This window comes from Zeus faber, assembly GCF_960531495.2.
Source record: "Zeus faber genome assembly, chromosome: 10".
NCBI lineage: Eukaryota > Metazoa > Chordata > Actinopteri > Zeiformes > Zeidae > Zeus > Zeus faber.
The window spans coordinates 34,029,368-34,046,471 of record NC_137199.1 but is presented as its reverse complement, the minus strand read 5'-3'; the positions used below and the strand labels follow the sequence as shown (position 1 = coordinate 34,046,471).

The window sequence follows — 17,104 nt, the reverse complement described above, 5'->3', positions numbered from 1 at the left end:
ATGGTGGACGCAGCGGCAGCAGAGCAGTTCCTGGATGCCAACCCAGACTTCGCCAAGCAGTACTACGACTCCACCTTCCGGCCCAAGGTGATCTCGCAGTTGCTGGACGGTGGGCGGAGGACAGCGGTGGACGTTGGCCAGCTCCACCAGCTGAGCTTGGTGGAGGAGAGCGAGATCCTGTTTGACCTGGTGAGGGACATCCAGGACAACGTGCAGATGGAGAAGTCTGTCTTCAACCTGATGAGACACCTCAGCTTCATACTGAGGGCTGACTGCATGAGCCTCTTCATGTACCGCCAGAGGAACGGGGTGGCCGAGCTGGCCACCAGGTGGGTGGGGGGCTTCATATATAAGCAGATATTTTGATATTCATGTTCCCTTTGATTATCAGTGAAATATTACTAAGTCAGAAAATTTCTCTTTCTTCTCACTGATTCTGTCTTTGTATTGTTTAGGATCAGAATATTCAGAAGATTTAGATGATTGATAATATTCATGTTATTGAGCTTCCTCCTAATATTCCTAGTATTTCTCTATCAATGTGAGTTTCCAGGCTCTTCAACGTCCAGAAGGACTCGGCTCTGGACGACTGCCTGGTGGCTCCAGACAGTGAGATTGTTTATCCTTTGGACATGGGCATCGTGGGCCACGTGGCCACCACCAAGAAGCTGCTCAACGTCCCCGATGTCACACAGGTTTTACTAGACTAGATTATTATAATTTATGTTCTATATTTATTATTTATATTCTACATATATTTTATCATATATCTTATATATAAACATATATCCAGTAGATCATGCAGGTAGAACAACACAAGCAGAGGCTTGATGGAGCTGATGCCTATTTAGTTGCTTCAGGCCTCAAACATCCACACTACACCCCATCCATTCCACCACACACACACACACACACACACACACACACACACACACACACACACACACACACACACACACACACACACACACACACCCATATATATGTGTGTGTGTGTGTGTGTGTGTGTGTGTGGTGTATCTTATCAGTAAATTAGAGTAAAAGATGAGTGTGTGTTGACCAACAGGGGGCGACAGACACTGCAGCCGCCTATCTCAGTGAAGCAGCTCAGTCTCTTCATCCTTCAATACCTTTCAACATATTATTTTCCGAGCTTATACCTGTGCACAGAGATATATATTCACACACATATATATATATATATATATATATATATATATATATATATATATATATATATATATTCACATGCATGTTGCAGTTGCGACGTGGGTGGCGCCCCCTACAGCCAGTGACTTAAAAAGGAAGGTTAGCGTTCATGGTCTGAAGTGTGAATATCTGAAGGAGGACGAGATGGACAAACACTGCTCCATGATGCTGGTGCAGTGTGTTCAAGAATTTTTTTTATTTATTTTTTTTTTATTTGTCACATACATATACATACTTCCATACATATATGCAGTGAAATGTAATGTGTGTGTGTGTGTGTGCATGTGTGCGTCTGTGCATGTGTGTGTATGTGTGTTTGTGTGTGTGTGTCTGTGTGTGTGTGGTCTATCTATTAAGATTATTTGATGTGGATCATCGAACATATAGGCTATAACTAAATGATCCTGATGATTGGTGGTGTATCGTCATGGCGACAAGGCTCGAAGAGAGAGAAATGGAGAGCGATGGAGGGATAGAGGAGGAGCGATGGAGGGATAGAGGAGGAGTGATGGAGCAGGTGTGGGCGTGGTGGGGGGGGGGTAAAGGGGGTAAAGCCAGTTAATCTGTCCTGGATTAGAGCGATCTGGGATTAGGTCCAGAGGTCACACAGGAAAGCAGACACAGCGGAATTAACTGTTTTTAATCTGGAAGAGTATGCACGTCCACAAGGTAAAAAGAAGAAGAAGAAGAAGAAGAAGAAGAAGAAGAAGAAGAAGAAGAAGAAGAAGAAGAAGAAGAAGAAGAAGAAGAAGAAAATTAAGAAGAAGGAAGTGATCAGGGGATTATTTATAATGTCAAATAAACACATAAACAGGGAAACAGAGCCATGCCTCAGTGAATCCACGGCCTGGACTCTGATACAGATGTTTCCTCAGGATGAGCCTCTTCAATAGGAGCCTGCAGTACCATGTGTGATCACAACAGGCGCTAGTTAGAGTTAGAGATGTTGAGTCTTCCCTGGGATTTGAACCACTGTCCATCAGGTCAACTCCACGATTGTGAGATGATATGAACATATAATATCTAATTCTAATTCTCTCTCTCTCTCTATTTCTCTCTCTCTCTCTCTCTCTCTCTCCCCATCTCTCCCTCCGTCTCTCCCTCCATCCTCCAGAATTCCTACTTCAGTGACTTTGTTGACACACTGACCGACTACCAGACCCGCAGCGTCCTGGCCGTCCCCATCATGAATGGAAAAGACATGGTGGCCGTCATGATGGCCGTCAACAAGCTGGACGGCCCGCACTTCCATGCCAAGGATGAAGAGGTGACGCCGCCTTCCTCACTTTGCTCCACCAGAGGGCGCCTTGCTATAATATGATCAAGAGAAATTAATTGTCTTACAATTGGCTTCCCACAACAGAATGGAAACGGAAATAATTTAGGCAAGGCAAGGCAACTTTATTTATATACTACATTTCATACAGGAGGCAGACTAAATGTGCTTCACATAATCAAAAAGATGTTATACAATAAAACAGGATTTTAAAATAATAATTTGGGGATGGTAGCTCAGGCGGTAGAGCTGGTGGTCTAGTGATCTAAAGGTTGCTGGTTGGATCCCAGGCTCCTCCTGCTAGCATGCTGTAGTGTCCTTGAGCAAGACACTTAACCCCTCATTGCTCCTGATGGCTGCGTCCGTCGGTGTTTGAACAATTGTAAGTCGCTTTGGATAAAAGCGTCTGCTAAATGTAAAAAAAAAATTAAAGAATAGAGTAATACAATTAAATGTAATAACAACTTGAGTGGTCTAGATGGTTCATATTGTGAAAGATTTGCAGTGATACAATTTGGCCCTAAACCATTTCATGATTTATAAATTAAAGAAGTAGACTTTTTAGGCAGACAATGCACTGGCACAGCGTATCTATAGGACGATAGTCATTTGGTGATAGAGCTATATAGATTTGAGTGCCGTCCTCATAACTATGGTAAGCAATGTTGTTATTTTGCATAGTTTGACCTAGTGGGAGCATGTAGAGGTTGAATAGAGACAGCCCTAGGATTGAACATTGGGGAACTCCAGTTAGCTCAGATATAGTTGCCAATGGAAACAAAGTAGTTCCTGTCTTGTAGATATGACTGAAACCAGCTTAAGACTGGGCTGGATAGCCCCAACCCAATTTTTAAACCTATTCAACAGAGTCGAAAGCAGCACTGAGATCCAATAACACCAGTATTGAAATTTTGCCGGAGTCAGAGCTAAGACGAATGTCATTCACAACATTAATTAGAGCGGTTTCAGTGCTGTGAAGGGGTCGAAATCCTAATTGAAAGTTGTCATAGCAACCAGTTGAGGCTAAGAAGTTAAGTTGCTGGAAGATAACTTTCTCGATGATTTTACTTATGATGGGTAGATTTGATATTGGCCTGTAGTTGTTAATGACAGAAGCATCTAGGCCCCGCTTTTTTAAAAACATTTAGTCATTGATCAGACGCTTTTATCCAAAGCGACTTACAATTGTTCAAACACCGACGGACGCAGCCATCAGGAGCAATGAGGGGTTAAGTGTCTTGCTCAAGGACACTACAGCATGCTAGCAGGAGGAGCCTGGGATCCAACCAGCAACCTTTAGATCACTAGACCACCAGCTCTACTGCCTGAGCTACCATCCCCTAGCTTAAAAGAGGTTTAATAACTGCAGTTTTCAAGGCCTTTGGAAAGTTGCATTGTCTATTGCCAGGCAAGTGGATGGCTTAAGTTATCTCACTGTTTCTTCAAGAGTTGTGTAGGCTATGGCATTAAACACTGTCATCCTTGTCACATTACTTTTATCTAAACATGGTGGTGATCCACATTTTTGTTTGACATGGAGGTATTAAATGCTTGTCTAACGCATTCAATTTTATCAGTAAAAAAGGAAGCAAACTCATTGAATTTATGGGTGGAAAGAAGTTCAGGGGGTGTTTGTGTCTGGGGATTAGTCAGCCTATCAACGATTGCAAATAGGGTTTGTGCGTTATTAACGTTATTGTTAATGACATTGGAGGAAAAGGTTCTCTAGCCCTTTTCAAGTCAAAATTGTTGGCATTGAGGCACTCTCTATATAGATGTCATGATGAACGTGAAGTTTTGTTTTGCGCCATTTGCGTTCAGCTTTATGGCACTCTCTTTCTTGACTTTTACAGACGCAGAATTTCTCCAAGGTGCTTTTTGCTTACCAGAAAATGTTTTGACCTTAGCAGGAGCAATGACATCCATGACATTCACAATCTTAGAATTAAAGTTATCTACAAGATTATTACAAGAACTGGTGAGAGGTGGTGAGGTGAGAGGTGGTAACATAGAGATGGCGTTTTTAAAGAGTGCACTAGTATTCTCATTGATACCATTTTTAACAGTATTTGAGTTGATACAGATGTCAGGAGTCAATAACATATTAAAGAAAACGCAGTAATAGTCGGACAGGGAAGGATCCATCACAGAAACATTAGAAATATTGAGACCCTTTGTGATAATCAAGTCCAAGGTGTGCCCCCGACTATGAGGCCCTTTCACATGCTGAGACAGTTCAAATGTATCCGAAGTAGCAAAAAGTTCTTTAGCAGCATTGTCATTAGAATCATCAATAGGAATATTAAAGTCACCAGTTATAACTAGACACTCAAAGTCAGTGCAAATACCATACCATAGTTCTGTAAAGTCATCAAAGAAGTTGCGAGAATATTTCGGTGGCCTGTAAATAATTCATAGCAAACTTGAGGGGACCATTTCAATACAGCAGAAAGGTATTCAAATGATAGAAAATCACCAAATGATATCTGTTTGCCCTGAAATACATTATTGAATAAAACAGCGATTCCTCCACCTCTTTTTCCAGATCTACAAACATCCATGAAGTTAAAGTTAGGAGGAGCTGTCTCAATAATTATGGTTGTACTGTTACTTTTTTCTAACCACATTTCAGTTAAAAACATAAAATCAAGTTTAGAAGTAACAATAAGATCATCAACTAAAAATGATTTGTTAGCCAGAGTTAGCCCTGCTAACATTAAGCAGGGCAAACTTTATGGTGTTAGTGGTGTTAACATTAGTGACAGGCCCCAAGGCTGATTGTGGTGGACAGGGAATAGTTGTCAAGTTCGACAAGTGAGCAGTGTGAGTGATTTTTACTTTGCTGACTCTACCACTAGTCACAACAGGAATAGAGAAGGTGCCAGGCACTGACATAGGCTTTCTTACTTGGGATAGCAAGTCAGCATATACTGTATTTCACTTGGGTCCAGCTGATTATGAAAACATTTCTGAGTACCATATCTACAGCTGGAGCCGTCAGGATCTCAGTGATCTTTGCTGGTCTTGATATCATCACTGCTGCTGGAACACACTGCTGCTTGGCACAGTCAGGGGCACTGGAGGCCCCCCCGCTTGAGTGGGTGGTGGTGTGTTGGCGAGTTCTGAGAAGGTGCAGAAGCTGAGGGGGGTGGCCTCGTTGCAGGACCTGGGTGAATGAAGGAGGGGGGTGATGTTGTGGGGGGGGGGGGGGTGTCGTGGCGGGAGCTGAGGCCTTGGGGGTGGTGAAGGTCGTGGGCTGAATAGGACAGATTGGAGGGTGAGTTTAGCGCCAGCATTTACCAGTTGCTCCATTTTATTAGTAAACTCAAGATTGGGGTAGGTGGAGGAGAGGGATAGGTTGGGGGATGATCTGCAAATATGGAGGGCAGAAGGTGACCTGGATCTGGTGACATAGCGGTAGGGTTGGTGACTGCCTGATCTCACCGGTCCATGCTACTCTAGTTAGCCCAGTGTTCGCGTGAAATGACCCTGCGTTCCGTTTAGCAGCGCAGCTCGAGACTTATTCTTAGTTCTTATTTTGAATTGGCACCGAGCTTATGCCAGTAGGTAGTACCGGCTGTTGGTTCGGTTTGTTTCTTTGGTACTGTCTCTGTGCCAAGTTTTGGAAAAGTAACAGTATCATCCAGAGTTAGTAACTCTTTCTGAGCTAACTCACCAACTATGGGCGACATCGGGACTGTATCCTGAAGTTCATCTTTGTCTGTTTCTAGTGCGAATATCCTGGTTTAGAGCATAGCAATCTTCTGTAGCAGGTTATGGCAGAAAGGGGATTTAAAGTCCCGTCGTCACTTTGTTTTCTTTGGTTCTGGCGCCATACAGCGACGCCAGCCAGACCCCCGGTGCATCAAGAGGAGTTGGACATTTAGATTTGGTTCCAAAAGTGAATCCATATGATGTTCAATATGAGTCGCATCTCGTCTCTGAGATGCATCAAGTTAGTTAAGGTCATGTTCCTGTTTTTACTGGCATCTGGTGCCACTGCTCTGAACATAGAACCTTCCTCTGATAAAACACTGAAGTGGGGTCTTTCAGAATGAATCAATGTTTAAAGTGCGACATGTTCCTCTGCTCAGACCCTCAACAAGTACCTGAACTTTGCCAACCTTGTCCTGAGGGTCTTCCACCTCAGCTACCTGCACAACTGTGAGACCAGGAGGGGACAGGTGAGGCATCGTACTATCTTAGTATCTCTTTTAGTATCTTTGTATATTTTCTTAGATAAGCCAGGGAAATCTGGGTGATCAGCAGGATCAGCAATTCAACATTTCTTGCTCAAAGTTCTTGAAAGTTGCTGAGAAGAACAGAGCTGATAATGAAGTTATTTTTCGCATAAACAGACCAATTGAATCCTCCTCTATCAGATCAATAGATACCCCTCCTGTATCAGAATGTTCTATTCTGCTATGATCAGTCCTGTTTCATGTCCTGTGTCCTGTATCCTGTGTCCCGTCCTGTGTCCTGTTCTGTGTCCTGTTCTGTATCCTGTATCCTCTGTCGTCTCCTGTGTCCTGTACTATATCATGTATCCTGTATCCCGTTTCCTGTATTCTGTATCCTGTCCTGTATCCTGTGTCCTGTATCCTGTGTCTTGTCTGTATCCCGTGTGGTGTGTCCTGTCCTGTGTCCTGTCCTCTATCCTGTATCCTGTACTGTGTCCTGTCATGTATCCTATATCCTGTATCCTGTCCTGTGTCCTGTGTCCTGTATCCCGTTTCCTGTCCTTTATCCTGTGTCCTGTCCTGTATCCTGTGTGCTGTATCCCGTTTTGTGTCCTGTATCCTGTGTCCTGTCCTGTCTCCTGTATCCTGTGTTGAGTGTCCTGTGTCCTGTGCCCTGTCCTGTGCCCCGTATCCTGTGTCCGGTTCTGTATCACGTCCTGTGTCCTGCACTGTGTCCTGTCCTGTATCCTGTATTTTGTATCCTGTATTTTGTATCCTGTATCCTGTCCTGTGTCCTGTGCTGTGTGCTGTCCTGTGTCCTGTCCTGTGTCCTTTGGTGTGCTGTGTGCTGCCCTATGTCCTGTGCTGTGTGCTGTCCTGTGTTTTGTCCTGTGTCCTGTACTGTGTCCCATCCTGTATCCTTTGTCCTGTATCCTGTGTCCTGTATCCTGTGTCTTGTTTCCTGTATCCTGTCCTGTATCCTGTATACTTTATCCTGTGTCATATCCTGTATCCTGTGTCTTGTGTCCTGTATCCTGTCCTGTGTCCTGTATACCATGTCCTGTATCCTGTGTCCTATCCTGTATCCTGTGTCATGTCCTTAATCCTGTGTCCTGTCCTGTATCCTGTCCTGTCCCGTGTCCTATCGTGTATCCTGTGTCCTGTATCCTGTCTTGTGTCATGTATCCTGTGTCCTGTATCCTGTGTCCTGTATCCTGTGCTGTGTCCTGTCCTGTGTCCTGTCCTGTATCCTGTGTCCTGTCCTGTGCCCTGTCCTGTGTGCTGTCGTGCATCCTGTGGCCTGTCCTCTAACCTGTCGTGTGTCCTGTATCCTGTGTCCTGCCGTGTGTCCTGTCCTGTATCCTGTGTTGTTTCCTGTGTCCTATCCCCTATGTCCTGTCCTGTATCCTGCTGTGTGTCCTGTATCATGTGTCTTGTCCTGTGGCTGTGCCCTGTCCTGTATCCAGTGTCCTGCCCTGTACCCTGTCCTGTATCAATTGTCCTTTCCTGTATCCTGTGTCCTGTCCTGTGTCCTATCCTGTATCCCATGTCCTGTCCTGTATCCTGTCCTGTATCAACTGCCCTATCCTGTGTCCTGTCGTGTGTCCTGTCCTGTCCCGTGTCCTATCGTGTATCCTGTGTCCTGTATCCTGTCTTGTGTCATGTATCCTGTGTCCTGTATTCTGTGCTGTGTCCTGTCCTGTGTCCTGTCCTGTATCCTGTGTCCTGTCCTGTGCCCTGTCCTGTGTGCTGTCGTGCATCCTGTGGCCTGTCCTCTAACCTGTCGTGTGTCCTGCATCCTGTGTCCTGTCGTGTGTCCTGTCCTGTATCCTGTGTTGTTTCCTGTGTCCTGTCCCCTATGTCCTGTCCTGTATCCTGCTGTGTGTCCTGTATCATGTGTCTTGTCCTGTGGCTGTGCCCTGTCCTGTATCCAGTGTCCTGCCCTGTACCCTGTCCTGTATCAATTGTCCTTTCCTGTATCCTGTGTCCTGTCCTGTGTCCTATCCTGTATCCCATGTCCTGTCCTGTATCCTGTCCTGTATCAACTGCCCTATCCTGTGTCCTGTCGTGTGTCCTGTGTCCCATGCCCTGTCTCCTGTCCTGTATCCCGAGTCCTGCCCTGTATCCTGTCCTGTATGAACTTTCCTTTCCTGCATCCTGTGTGCTGTCCTGTGTCCTGTATCCTGTGTCTTGTGTCCTGTGTCCTGTCCTGTATCCTGTGTCCTGTCCTGTATCCTGCGTCCTGTCCTGTAACCTGTCGTGTGTCCTGTATCCTGTGTCCTGTCCTGTATCCTGTGTCCTGTCCCGTATCCTGTGTCCTGTCCTGTAGCCTGTCCTGTGTCCTGTCCTGTAACCTGTCCTGTGTCCTGTATCCTGCATTCTGTCATGTGTTCCATGTCCAGTGTCCTGTCCTCTATCCTGTGTCCTGTCCTGTGTCCTGTTCTGTCATGTATCCCGTGTCCTTTCCTGTATCCTGTCCTGTGTCCTGTCCCCTATGTCCTGTCCTGTATCCTGCAACGTGTCTTGTATCATGTGTCCTGTACTGTATCCTGTGTCCTGTCCCTATGTCATGTCCTGTGTCCTATGTTGTGTCCTGTGTCCTATAGTGTGTCCTGTCTTGTGTCCTGTCCTTTGTCCTGTGTCCTATGTCATGTCCTGTCTTGTGTCCTGTGTGGATTCCTGTGTGCTATGTCATGTCCTGTCTTGTCCGGTCCTGTCTTGTGTCCTGTCCTGATTTCTGTGTCCAGTTTCCTATGTTGTGTCCTGTGACCTATGTAGTGCCCTGTCTTGTGTCCTGTCCTGATTCTTGTTTCGTGTGTCCTATGTCATGTCCTGTCTTGTGTCCTGTCCCGATTCCTGTGTCGTGTCCTGTGACATATGTAGTGTCCTGTCCTGATTCCTGTCTCCTGTGTCCTATGTTGTGTCCTGTCTTGTCTCCCAGGTTCTGCTGTGGTCCGCCAGCAAGGTGTTTGAGGAGTTGACAGACATTGAAAGACAGTTCCACAAAGCTCTGTACACTGTGCGAGCATTCCTCAACTGTGACCGCTACTCTGTGGGTCTGCTGGACATGACCAAGACCAAGGTGGATGCAGGGCGACTAATACATATGAATAATATATATAATAATACATATTATTATATATATTATTAATTATATAAAAATTATTAACTATTAATTATTAATTAATATTAATTAATAATATGAAATACTACTACTGCTACTACTACTGTGTGTGTGCATGCGTTTGTGTGTGTGTGTGTAGGAGTTTTTTGACCTTTGGCCAGTTCTGATGGGAGAAGTTGCACCGTATGACGGACCAAAGACTCCAGATGGCAGGGTGAGAGTACTCCTACTACTCCTACTACTCCTCAAGGCCAAATAACTGATCACACACCAGATGCCATTTCAACTTTGATAACGGTTAGAAAGAACAATCAATACTCAGCACGCTCTGTATGTAAGTCAAACCTGATCTGTATTAAACCAAATCAGAGTGCCCCCTGTCCCCCAACAGACAGTTTGTTCCCCGCAGACTAATTTCAGCTGAAATTAGCGTTGCTTAATGTCTGGGCTTTGAAACAAAAAACCTTTTTGATCAATGAGCTAATAAGTGAAAATGATCTACACTGTATGTTTTAAGTGGAGACCTGGCTGGACAAGGACACTGGTCCTGGGATATTGGATGAAGCGTGCCCCCCCAATTTTAAATCTTATCAATCAACCAGACCAAGGGGAAAGGGAGGAGGAGGAATAGCCGCCATCATGGCACTGCAGATTACGTCAAATAACGTTGACTTGGGCACATATCCATCATTCGAGTATCTTGCTACAGAAATTAGAACACACTTTCCATTAATCAGTGTGATACTGTACCGCCTACCAAAATACTCAGTATCAGTGTTTATACAGGAATTCTCAGAAATTATCTCAATCTGCCTTACTAGATATGATAAAATAATCTTAAATGGACACCTGAATATTTATATTAACAAGGAGAACGACCCCAAAGGTTGTGAGCTTCAGAACATGCTCGACGGTTTTGGGCTGACGCAGCATATACACGAACCCACCCACCGATATGGGAACACATGAGACCTACTAATAACAGCAGGGTTAGATATTGAGAATGTGTCGGTGCAACAAATGCCCATTTCCGACCATTATTGCGTGTTCTATGAGACAAAACTAATCATGAAAACGTCCAGAAGCAAACTCCTTGTCCACAGAAGGGTCTTAGACGACAGCGCTGAGACCAAATTCTCTAATATTATGCAATCAATCAGGCCGTGCCATGACCCCCCCCTGAATGAGATAGTCCAAAATTTCCATTGCGCTCTGTCAACAGTGCTAGACACAGTCGCCCCCGTAAAGGTCAAACAGGTGAAAACTGATAGAGTTTCCCCCTGGCTGAATAACACCAATGTCAAAGACCAAAAAAGAAGGTGTAGGATAGCTGAGCGAAACTGGAGGAAATCCAAGCTAACAGTTCACTGTAGAATATACAAAGACTCCTTGACTACTTACAATACAGCAATACGACTTGCACGAAAAGATTATTTCTCCAAAATAATTTCAGAAAATACAGGTAACCACAGAGTGCTTTTCTCCACTATCGATCGGCTAATAAATGCGCCCCCCCCACTTCCACCACAGCAGTCAGCCAGGAAATGTGAGGAGTTTGCACTCTTCTTTGAGGATAAAATAACCAAGATCAGAGCGAGCATCACCCCTGACGTAAACTTAGACGAGATCAGTCAATCTCACAGAAAATAAGTAACCATGAAGGATTTCGCCTGCATTACACTGTCAGATCTCTGCAAGACTGTTGACGAATGTAGCTCAGCCACCTTCTGCCTTGCCCTATACCAACGGCATCCTTAAAGCGGGTATTTGATAGTGTCGCGAGTCACGTCCTGATGATCATAAACATGTCACTTCAAACTGACATCTTTCCAGACGCCTTCAAAACAGCTGTGCTGAAACCGCTACTAAAGAAGGCCAATCTAGATGTGAACGAATTGAAAAACTATAGGCCAATGTCCAATCTTCCCTTCATCAGTAAGGTACATGAGAAGATAGTTTCAGTGCAAATAAACTCTTTTCTCAAAGAAAATAACATTATGGAAGAATTACAGTCAGGCTTTAGAACAAATCACAGCACAGAAACTGCCCTCACTAAAATAGTTAGTGATCTCAGGCTGAACGCTGATGCAAATAAGGTCTCAATCCTTGTCCTGCTAGACCTGAGCGCAGCATTTGATACAATTGACCATGACATCCTAATCAATCGTCTTGAAACGCTGGTTGGTCTCTCCGGCAACGTGCTCAATTGGTTCAGAACATACATTATAGGGAGAAAGTTCTATGTTAAGCTGGGAGATCATGTATCAGAGAAACATGACAGCAGCTTCGGAGTCGTGCAAGGAAGTTGCCTTGGCCCTTTGCTTTTCTCACTATACATGCTCCCACTTGGGCACACCATTAGAGAGCACAATGTATGCTTCCATAGCTATGCCGATGACACACAGTTATACATCTCAGCAGAACCAAATGACACTGTAGCCATACAGTCCATCACAAACTGTTTTCTAGCGATAAATAAGTGGATGAGCAATAACTTCCTGAAACTAAATGAAAACAAAACTGAAATCCTTCTGATTGCCCCCCCAAAAAAGGGACATGCTACTTAAAAACCTAGGGAAACTGGCACCCTGGGTCAAAACTGAGGTTACAAGTTTGGGTGTCATTCTAGACTCTGACCTAAGCTTCAAGTCCCATATTAACAAGGTGACGAAAGTTTCATTTTTTCACCTTAGAAATATAGCAAGAGTAAGACCTTTCATAAACCAAAAGGATTCTGAAAAGCTGGTTCACGCCTTTGTATGAAGCCGGCTTGACTACTGTAATGCACTTCTCACTGGCCTTCCCAAAGTAACTACTAAAAGGCTTCAGCTCATCCAAAACTCGGCTGCCCGACTACTAACTAGAACTAAGAAGAGCGAACACATCACCCCAGTCCTGGCTGCCTTACACTGGCTTCCAGTTACATCTAGAGTAGACTTTAAGGTCCTTCTCCTCATATATAAAGCTCTAGATGGGCAAGGACCAGAATACATCACCAACTCCCTTACTAACTATGTGCCCCCAAGAGAGCTATGATCATCTACTGCTGGCCTGTTAGAAGCACCAAGTAATTCACAAAAGAAAATCGGGAGTGCAGCCTTCGAAACTTATGCCCCAAAGCTTTGGAATGCACTACCTATAGATATTAGGAAAGCCGGCTCGTTTGCCATCTTTAAAAGAAAACTAAAAACGCATCTATTCACTCTAGCCTACAACTAGAGCTCTCCTGCACTGCTATTTCCACTGCACTGCTATTTCCTATCGGCTGTACCTACTGTTTATTGCTCCACCTACTGTACCTAGTAGGCCTACCTAGACTTTTATTGTTTTATAACAATAAAAATAATGAATAAAATAAAAGCTCACACGCAATATGGGGTGTGCGCCGAGTAAGGAGAAACCAGATTGGGGTTCTCCGATCAATATGCAAATGAGAAGTAAACATGGGGACAAATGTATGTCATGTATGGAAGACTGGGTCGAACACGGGGGGTTTCCCGCGAGGGGAAGCTTGAGTATGACTCAGTTAAGGAAAGTGGGTGAAAGGATTGCGGAGGAGGAAAATAGGTTCAGAAAGAAAAACAATGTGCCAATGAAGGATTTAGTCGGATTGAATGTCCATAAACAATGTTTAGAGACTCGCGGATCAATTGTGATTTTGAACAAAATTCTGAAGTTGTGTCTATTTACAAAATAGAGAACTTTTGGATTATCTGCTGAGGTTAAGGTCCTCTAGAGGTTGAAGTCCTCAAAACCTGTTTAAAGTCCTTCTATAATTATAAACGTAAAAACCTGGTTAAAGTCCTTCTATAATTAAAACATAAAAAAAACTAATGTTAGAGTTCTAGAAATTTACAGACATTTACTGACATTCCAATGAAGTAGACTAGACACAGACTGAGGGACAGTTTGTTGCTTTAAAATATATGTATAGGCCACAAATCTTTAGGTGTCTAAATTAGTAGACATCGACTGCGGAAACTGTGCTTTGGCTTGTTTTTAATAATTCTTGTGATTAATGTTTTTGATTTTGAATCTTCTAATTCTTATGATTAATGGCTTGATTGTATATGATTAATGGCTTGGTTTTAATCTTTTACTCTCTGATTAATGTTTAAATCTTTTACTTTCTAATGCGGTGTTGTACAGCACTTGGAGTTGCATTTATTGTTGGAAAGGTGCTATATAAATAAATTTTTACTTACTTACTTACTTACTAGTAGTACAACTACTGGTCATACTAGTAGTACTACTATGCTACTTCTAGTACTAATTCCACTACTATGCTATTACCTGCTGTTTGTTTCCTGACAGGAAGTGATCTTTTACAAAGTGATTGACTACATCCTGCATGGAAAAGAGGACATTAAAGTCATCCCGTGAGTCCCCTGATCAATACCCAAGTGATAGTGAGTGGCTGTTCAAGATATATTGCGGATTTTCATGATGTGAACCGTGAGCCGGAGCTGGTGCAGGAGGTGGAGCGGTACCAACTAAATATAGTTGGCCTCGACTCTACGCACAGCACTGGCTCTGGAACCAAACTCCTGGAGAGGGGCTGGACTCTCGCCTTTTCCGGAGTTGCCCAGGGTGAGAGGCGGCGGGCGGGTGTGGGGATACTCACAAGCCCTGGGCTGAGTGCCGCTGTGTTGGAGTTCTCCCCAGTGAATGAGAGGGTCACCTCTATGTGACTAGAAGTTGCTAGGGGGAAAGCTCTGACTATTTTGTGTGCTTATGCACCGAACACCAGTTCAGAGTATTTGGCCTTCTTGGAGTCTCTGGGTGCCATCCTGGAAGGTGCTATGCCTAGGGCCTCTATAGTTCTACTGGGAGACTTCACCGCTCACGTGGGCAACGATGGAGATACCTGGAAGGGAGTGATTGTGAGGAATGGCCTGCCTGATCTGAATCTGAGTGGTGCTTTGTTATTGGACTTCTGTGATAGTCATGGATTGGCCATAATGAACACCATGTTTGAGCATAGGGGGGCTCATAAATGTACGTGGTACCAGACCATCTTAGGTCAAAGATCGATGATCGACTTTGTGGTCGTGTCATCAGATCTGCGGCCGTATGTCTTTGACACTCAGGTGAAGAGAGGAGCAGAGCTGTCAACTGATCACCACCTGGTGGTGAGTTGGATTAGATGGCAGGGGAGGCTGCCAGACAGACCTGGTAAACCCAAACGTGTAGTGAGTGTAAACTGGGAACGCCTGGTGGATGCCTCTGTCTGCGAGGTCTTCAACTCCCACCTCTGGGGATTTTTTGCACATCCCCGGGGAGGTTGGGAACATGGAATCCGAGTGGGTCATGTTCAAAACCTCCATTGCAGAGGCAGCTGCTAGGAGCTGTGGTTGGAAGGTAGTCGGTGCCTGTCGTGGCGGCAACACAAGAACCCGTTGGTGGACACCAGTTGTGAAGGAAGCCGTCAAGCTGAAGAAGGAGGCCTTTCGGGCTTGCTGGCCCAGGGGTCTCGCGTGGCGGTAGACAGGTATTGGCAGGCTAGAAGGGCTGTGGCTTTGGCGGTCACTGAAACAAAAACCCGGGTGTGGGAGGAGTTCGGGGAGGATATGGAGAAGGACTTTCGGTTGGCCTCAAGGAAGTTCTGGCAAACTGTTCGGCGACCCAGAAAGGGAAAGCAGGGCTTGGCTCAGGCTGTGTTCAGCCGGGGAGGAGAACTGCTGACCCGGACTAGGTTAACTGCCTCAGAGACCTCTGCCAGGCATATGGACGAGAGTTCCCCGACTACCTTCCAACCACAGCTCCTAGCAGCTGCCTCTGCAATGGAGGTTTTGAACATGACCCACTCGGATTCCATGTTCCCAACCTCCCCGGGGATGTGCAAAAAATCCCCAGAGGTGGGAGTTGAAGACCTCGCAGACAGAGGCATCCACCAGGCGTTCCAGTATTGTCGGGCGATGGAAAGAGCACTTTGAGGAACTCCTGATCCCGATCAATACATCCTCAGGGGAAGAGGCAGAGTCAGAAGACTCGGGGGAACTCTCGTCCATATGCCTGGCAGAGGTCTCTGAGGCAGTTAAAAAGCTCATTGGGGGCAAGGCGCCCGGGGTGGATGAGATTTGCCCTGAGGTGCTGAAGGCTCTGGACATTGTTGGGCTGTCTTAGCTGACATGCCTCTTCAGGGTTGCATGGATGTCGGGTGCAGTACCTGTGGAGTGGCAGACCGGGGTGGTGGTTCCCATTTTTAAAAAGCGGGACCCGAGGGTGTGCTCCAATTATCAGGGTGTCACACTGGTCAGCCTCCCCGGGAAAGTTTACTCCAGATTGCTGGAAAGGAGGCTCTGGCCAACTGTCGATCCTCGGATTCAGGAGGAGCAATGGGGATTCCATCCTGGACGTGGAGCAGTAGACCAGCTCTTTACCCTTGCAGGGTTGCTGGGGGGGTCGTGGGAGTTTGCCCATCCAGTCTACATGTGTTTTGTGGACCTGGAGAAGGCTTTCGACCGTGTCCCTCGGGCGATCCTGTCGGGGGTACTGAGGGAGTATGGGGTACCGGGGCCGTTGGTATGAGCCATCCGGGTCTTGTACAACCAAAGTGAAAGCTGTGTTCACATTCTTGGCACAAAGTCAAACAAGTTCTCAGTGGGTGTTGGACTCCGCCAAGGTTGCCCCTTGTCCCGATTCTGTTTGTGATTTTCATGGACAAGATCTCAAGGAGCAGCTGAGGTGAAGAGTGTCCGGTTTGGGAACCTCAGAATTGCATCTCTGCTTTTTGCAGATGATGTGGTTTTGTTGGCTTCATAAGACGTGACCTCCAGCACGCACTGGGGTGGTTTGCAGCCGAGTATGAAGCGGTCGGGAAGAGAGTCAGCACCTCCAAGTCTGAGGCCATGGTTCTCTGGCGGAAAACGGTGGATTGCTCCTTCTGGGTTGGGAGCGAGTTGCTGCCCCAAGTGAAGGAATTCAAGTATCTCGGGATCTTGTTCACGAGTGAGGGGAAAATGGAGCATGAGATGGACAGGCGGATCGGTGCGGCGTCAGCAGGGATGTGGGCATTGTACCAGACCGTTGTGATGAAGAGGGAGCTGAGCCGGAAGGCAAAGCTCTCAATTTACCAGTCTATCTACTTCCCAACCCTCACCTATGGTCATGAGCTTTGGGTAGTGACCGAAAGAACGAGATTGCGAATACAAGCGGCCGAAATGAGTTTCCTCCGTAGGGTGGCTAGGCTCAGCCTTAGAGATAGGGTGAGGAGCTTGGACATCCAGAGCGAGCTCAGAGTAGAGCCGCTGCTCCTTCGCGTCGAAAGGAGTTAGTTGAGGTTGTTAGGGCATCTGATCAGGATGCCTCATG

The 17,104-nt window shown here is 45.6% G+C and overlaps 1 protein-coding gene across 1 annotated transcript in view; it reads left to right on the top strand.

The window, feature by feature from the left end:
* The window catches only part of pde6a (phosphodiesterase 6A, cGMP-specific, rod, alpha), a gene marked incomplete at its 5' end in the record, with an annotated part of 36,454 nt that continues 19,350 nt past the window's right edge, over window positions 1–17,104 (top strand). The window contains 7 exons of the mRNA XM_080007711.1: window positions 1–329; window positions 554–695; window positions 2,324–2,476; window positions 6,580–6,669; window positions 9,608–9,748; window positions 9,930–10,004; window positions 14,105–14,169. Coding sequence (XP_079863837.1) covers window positions 1–329; window positions 554–695; window positions 2,324–2,476; window positions 6,580–6,669; window positions 9,608–9,748; window positions 9,930–10,004; window positions 14,105–14,169 — 995 coding nt within the window. The remainder of the gene's footprint in view (window positions 330–553; window positions 696–2,323; window positions 2,477–6,579; window positions 6,670–9,607; window positions 9,749–9,929; window positions 10,005–14,104; window positions 14,170–17,104) is intronic.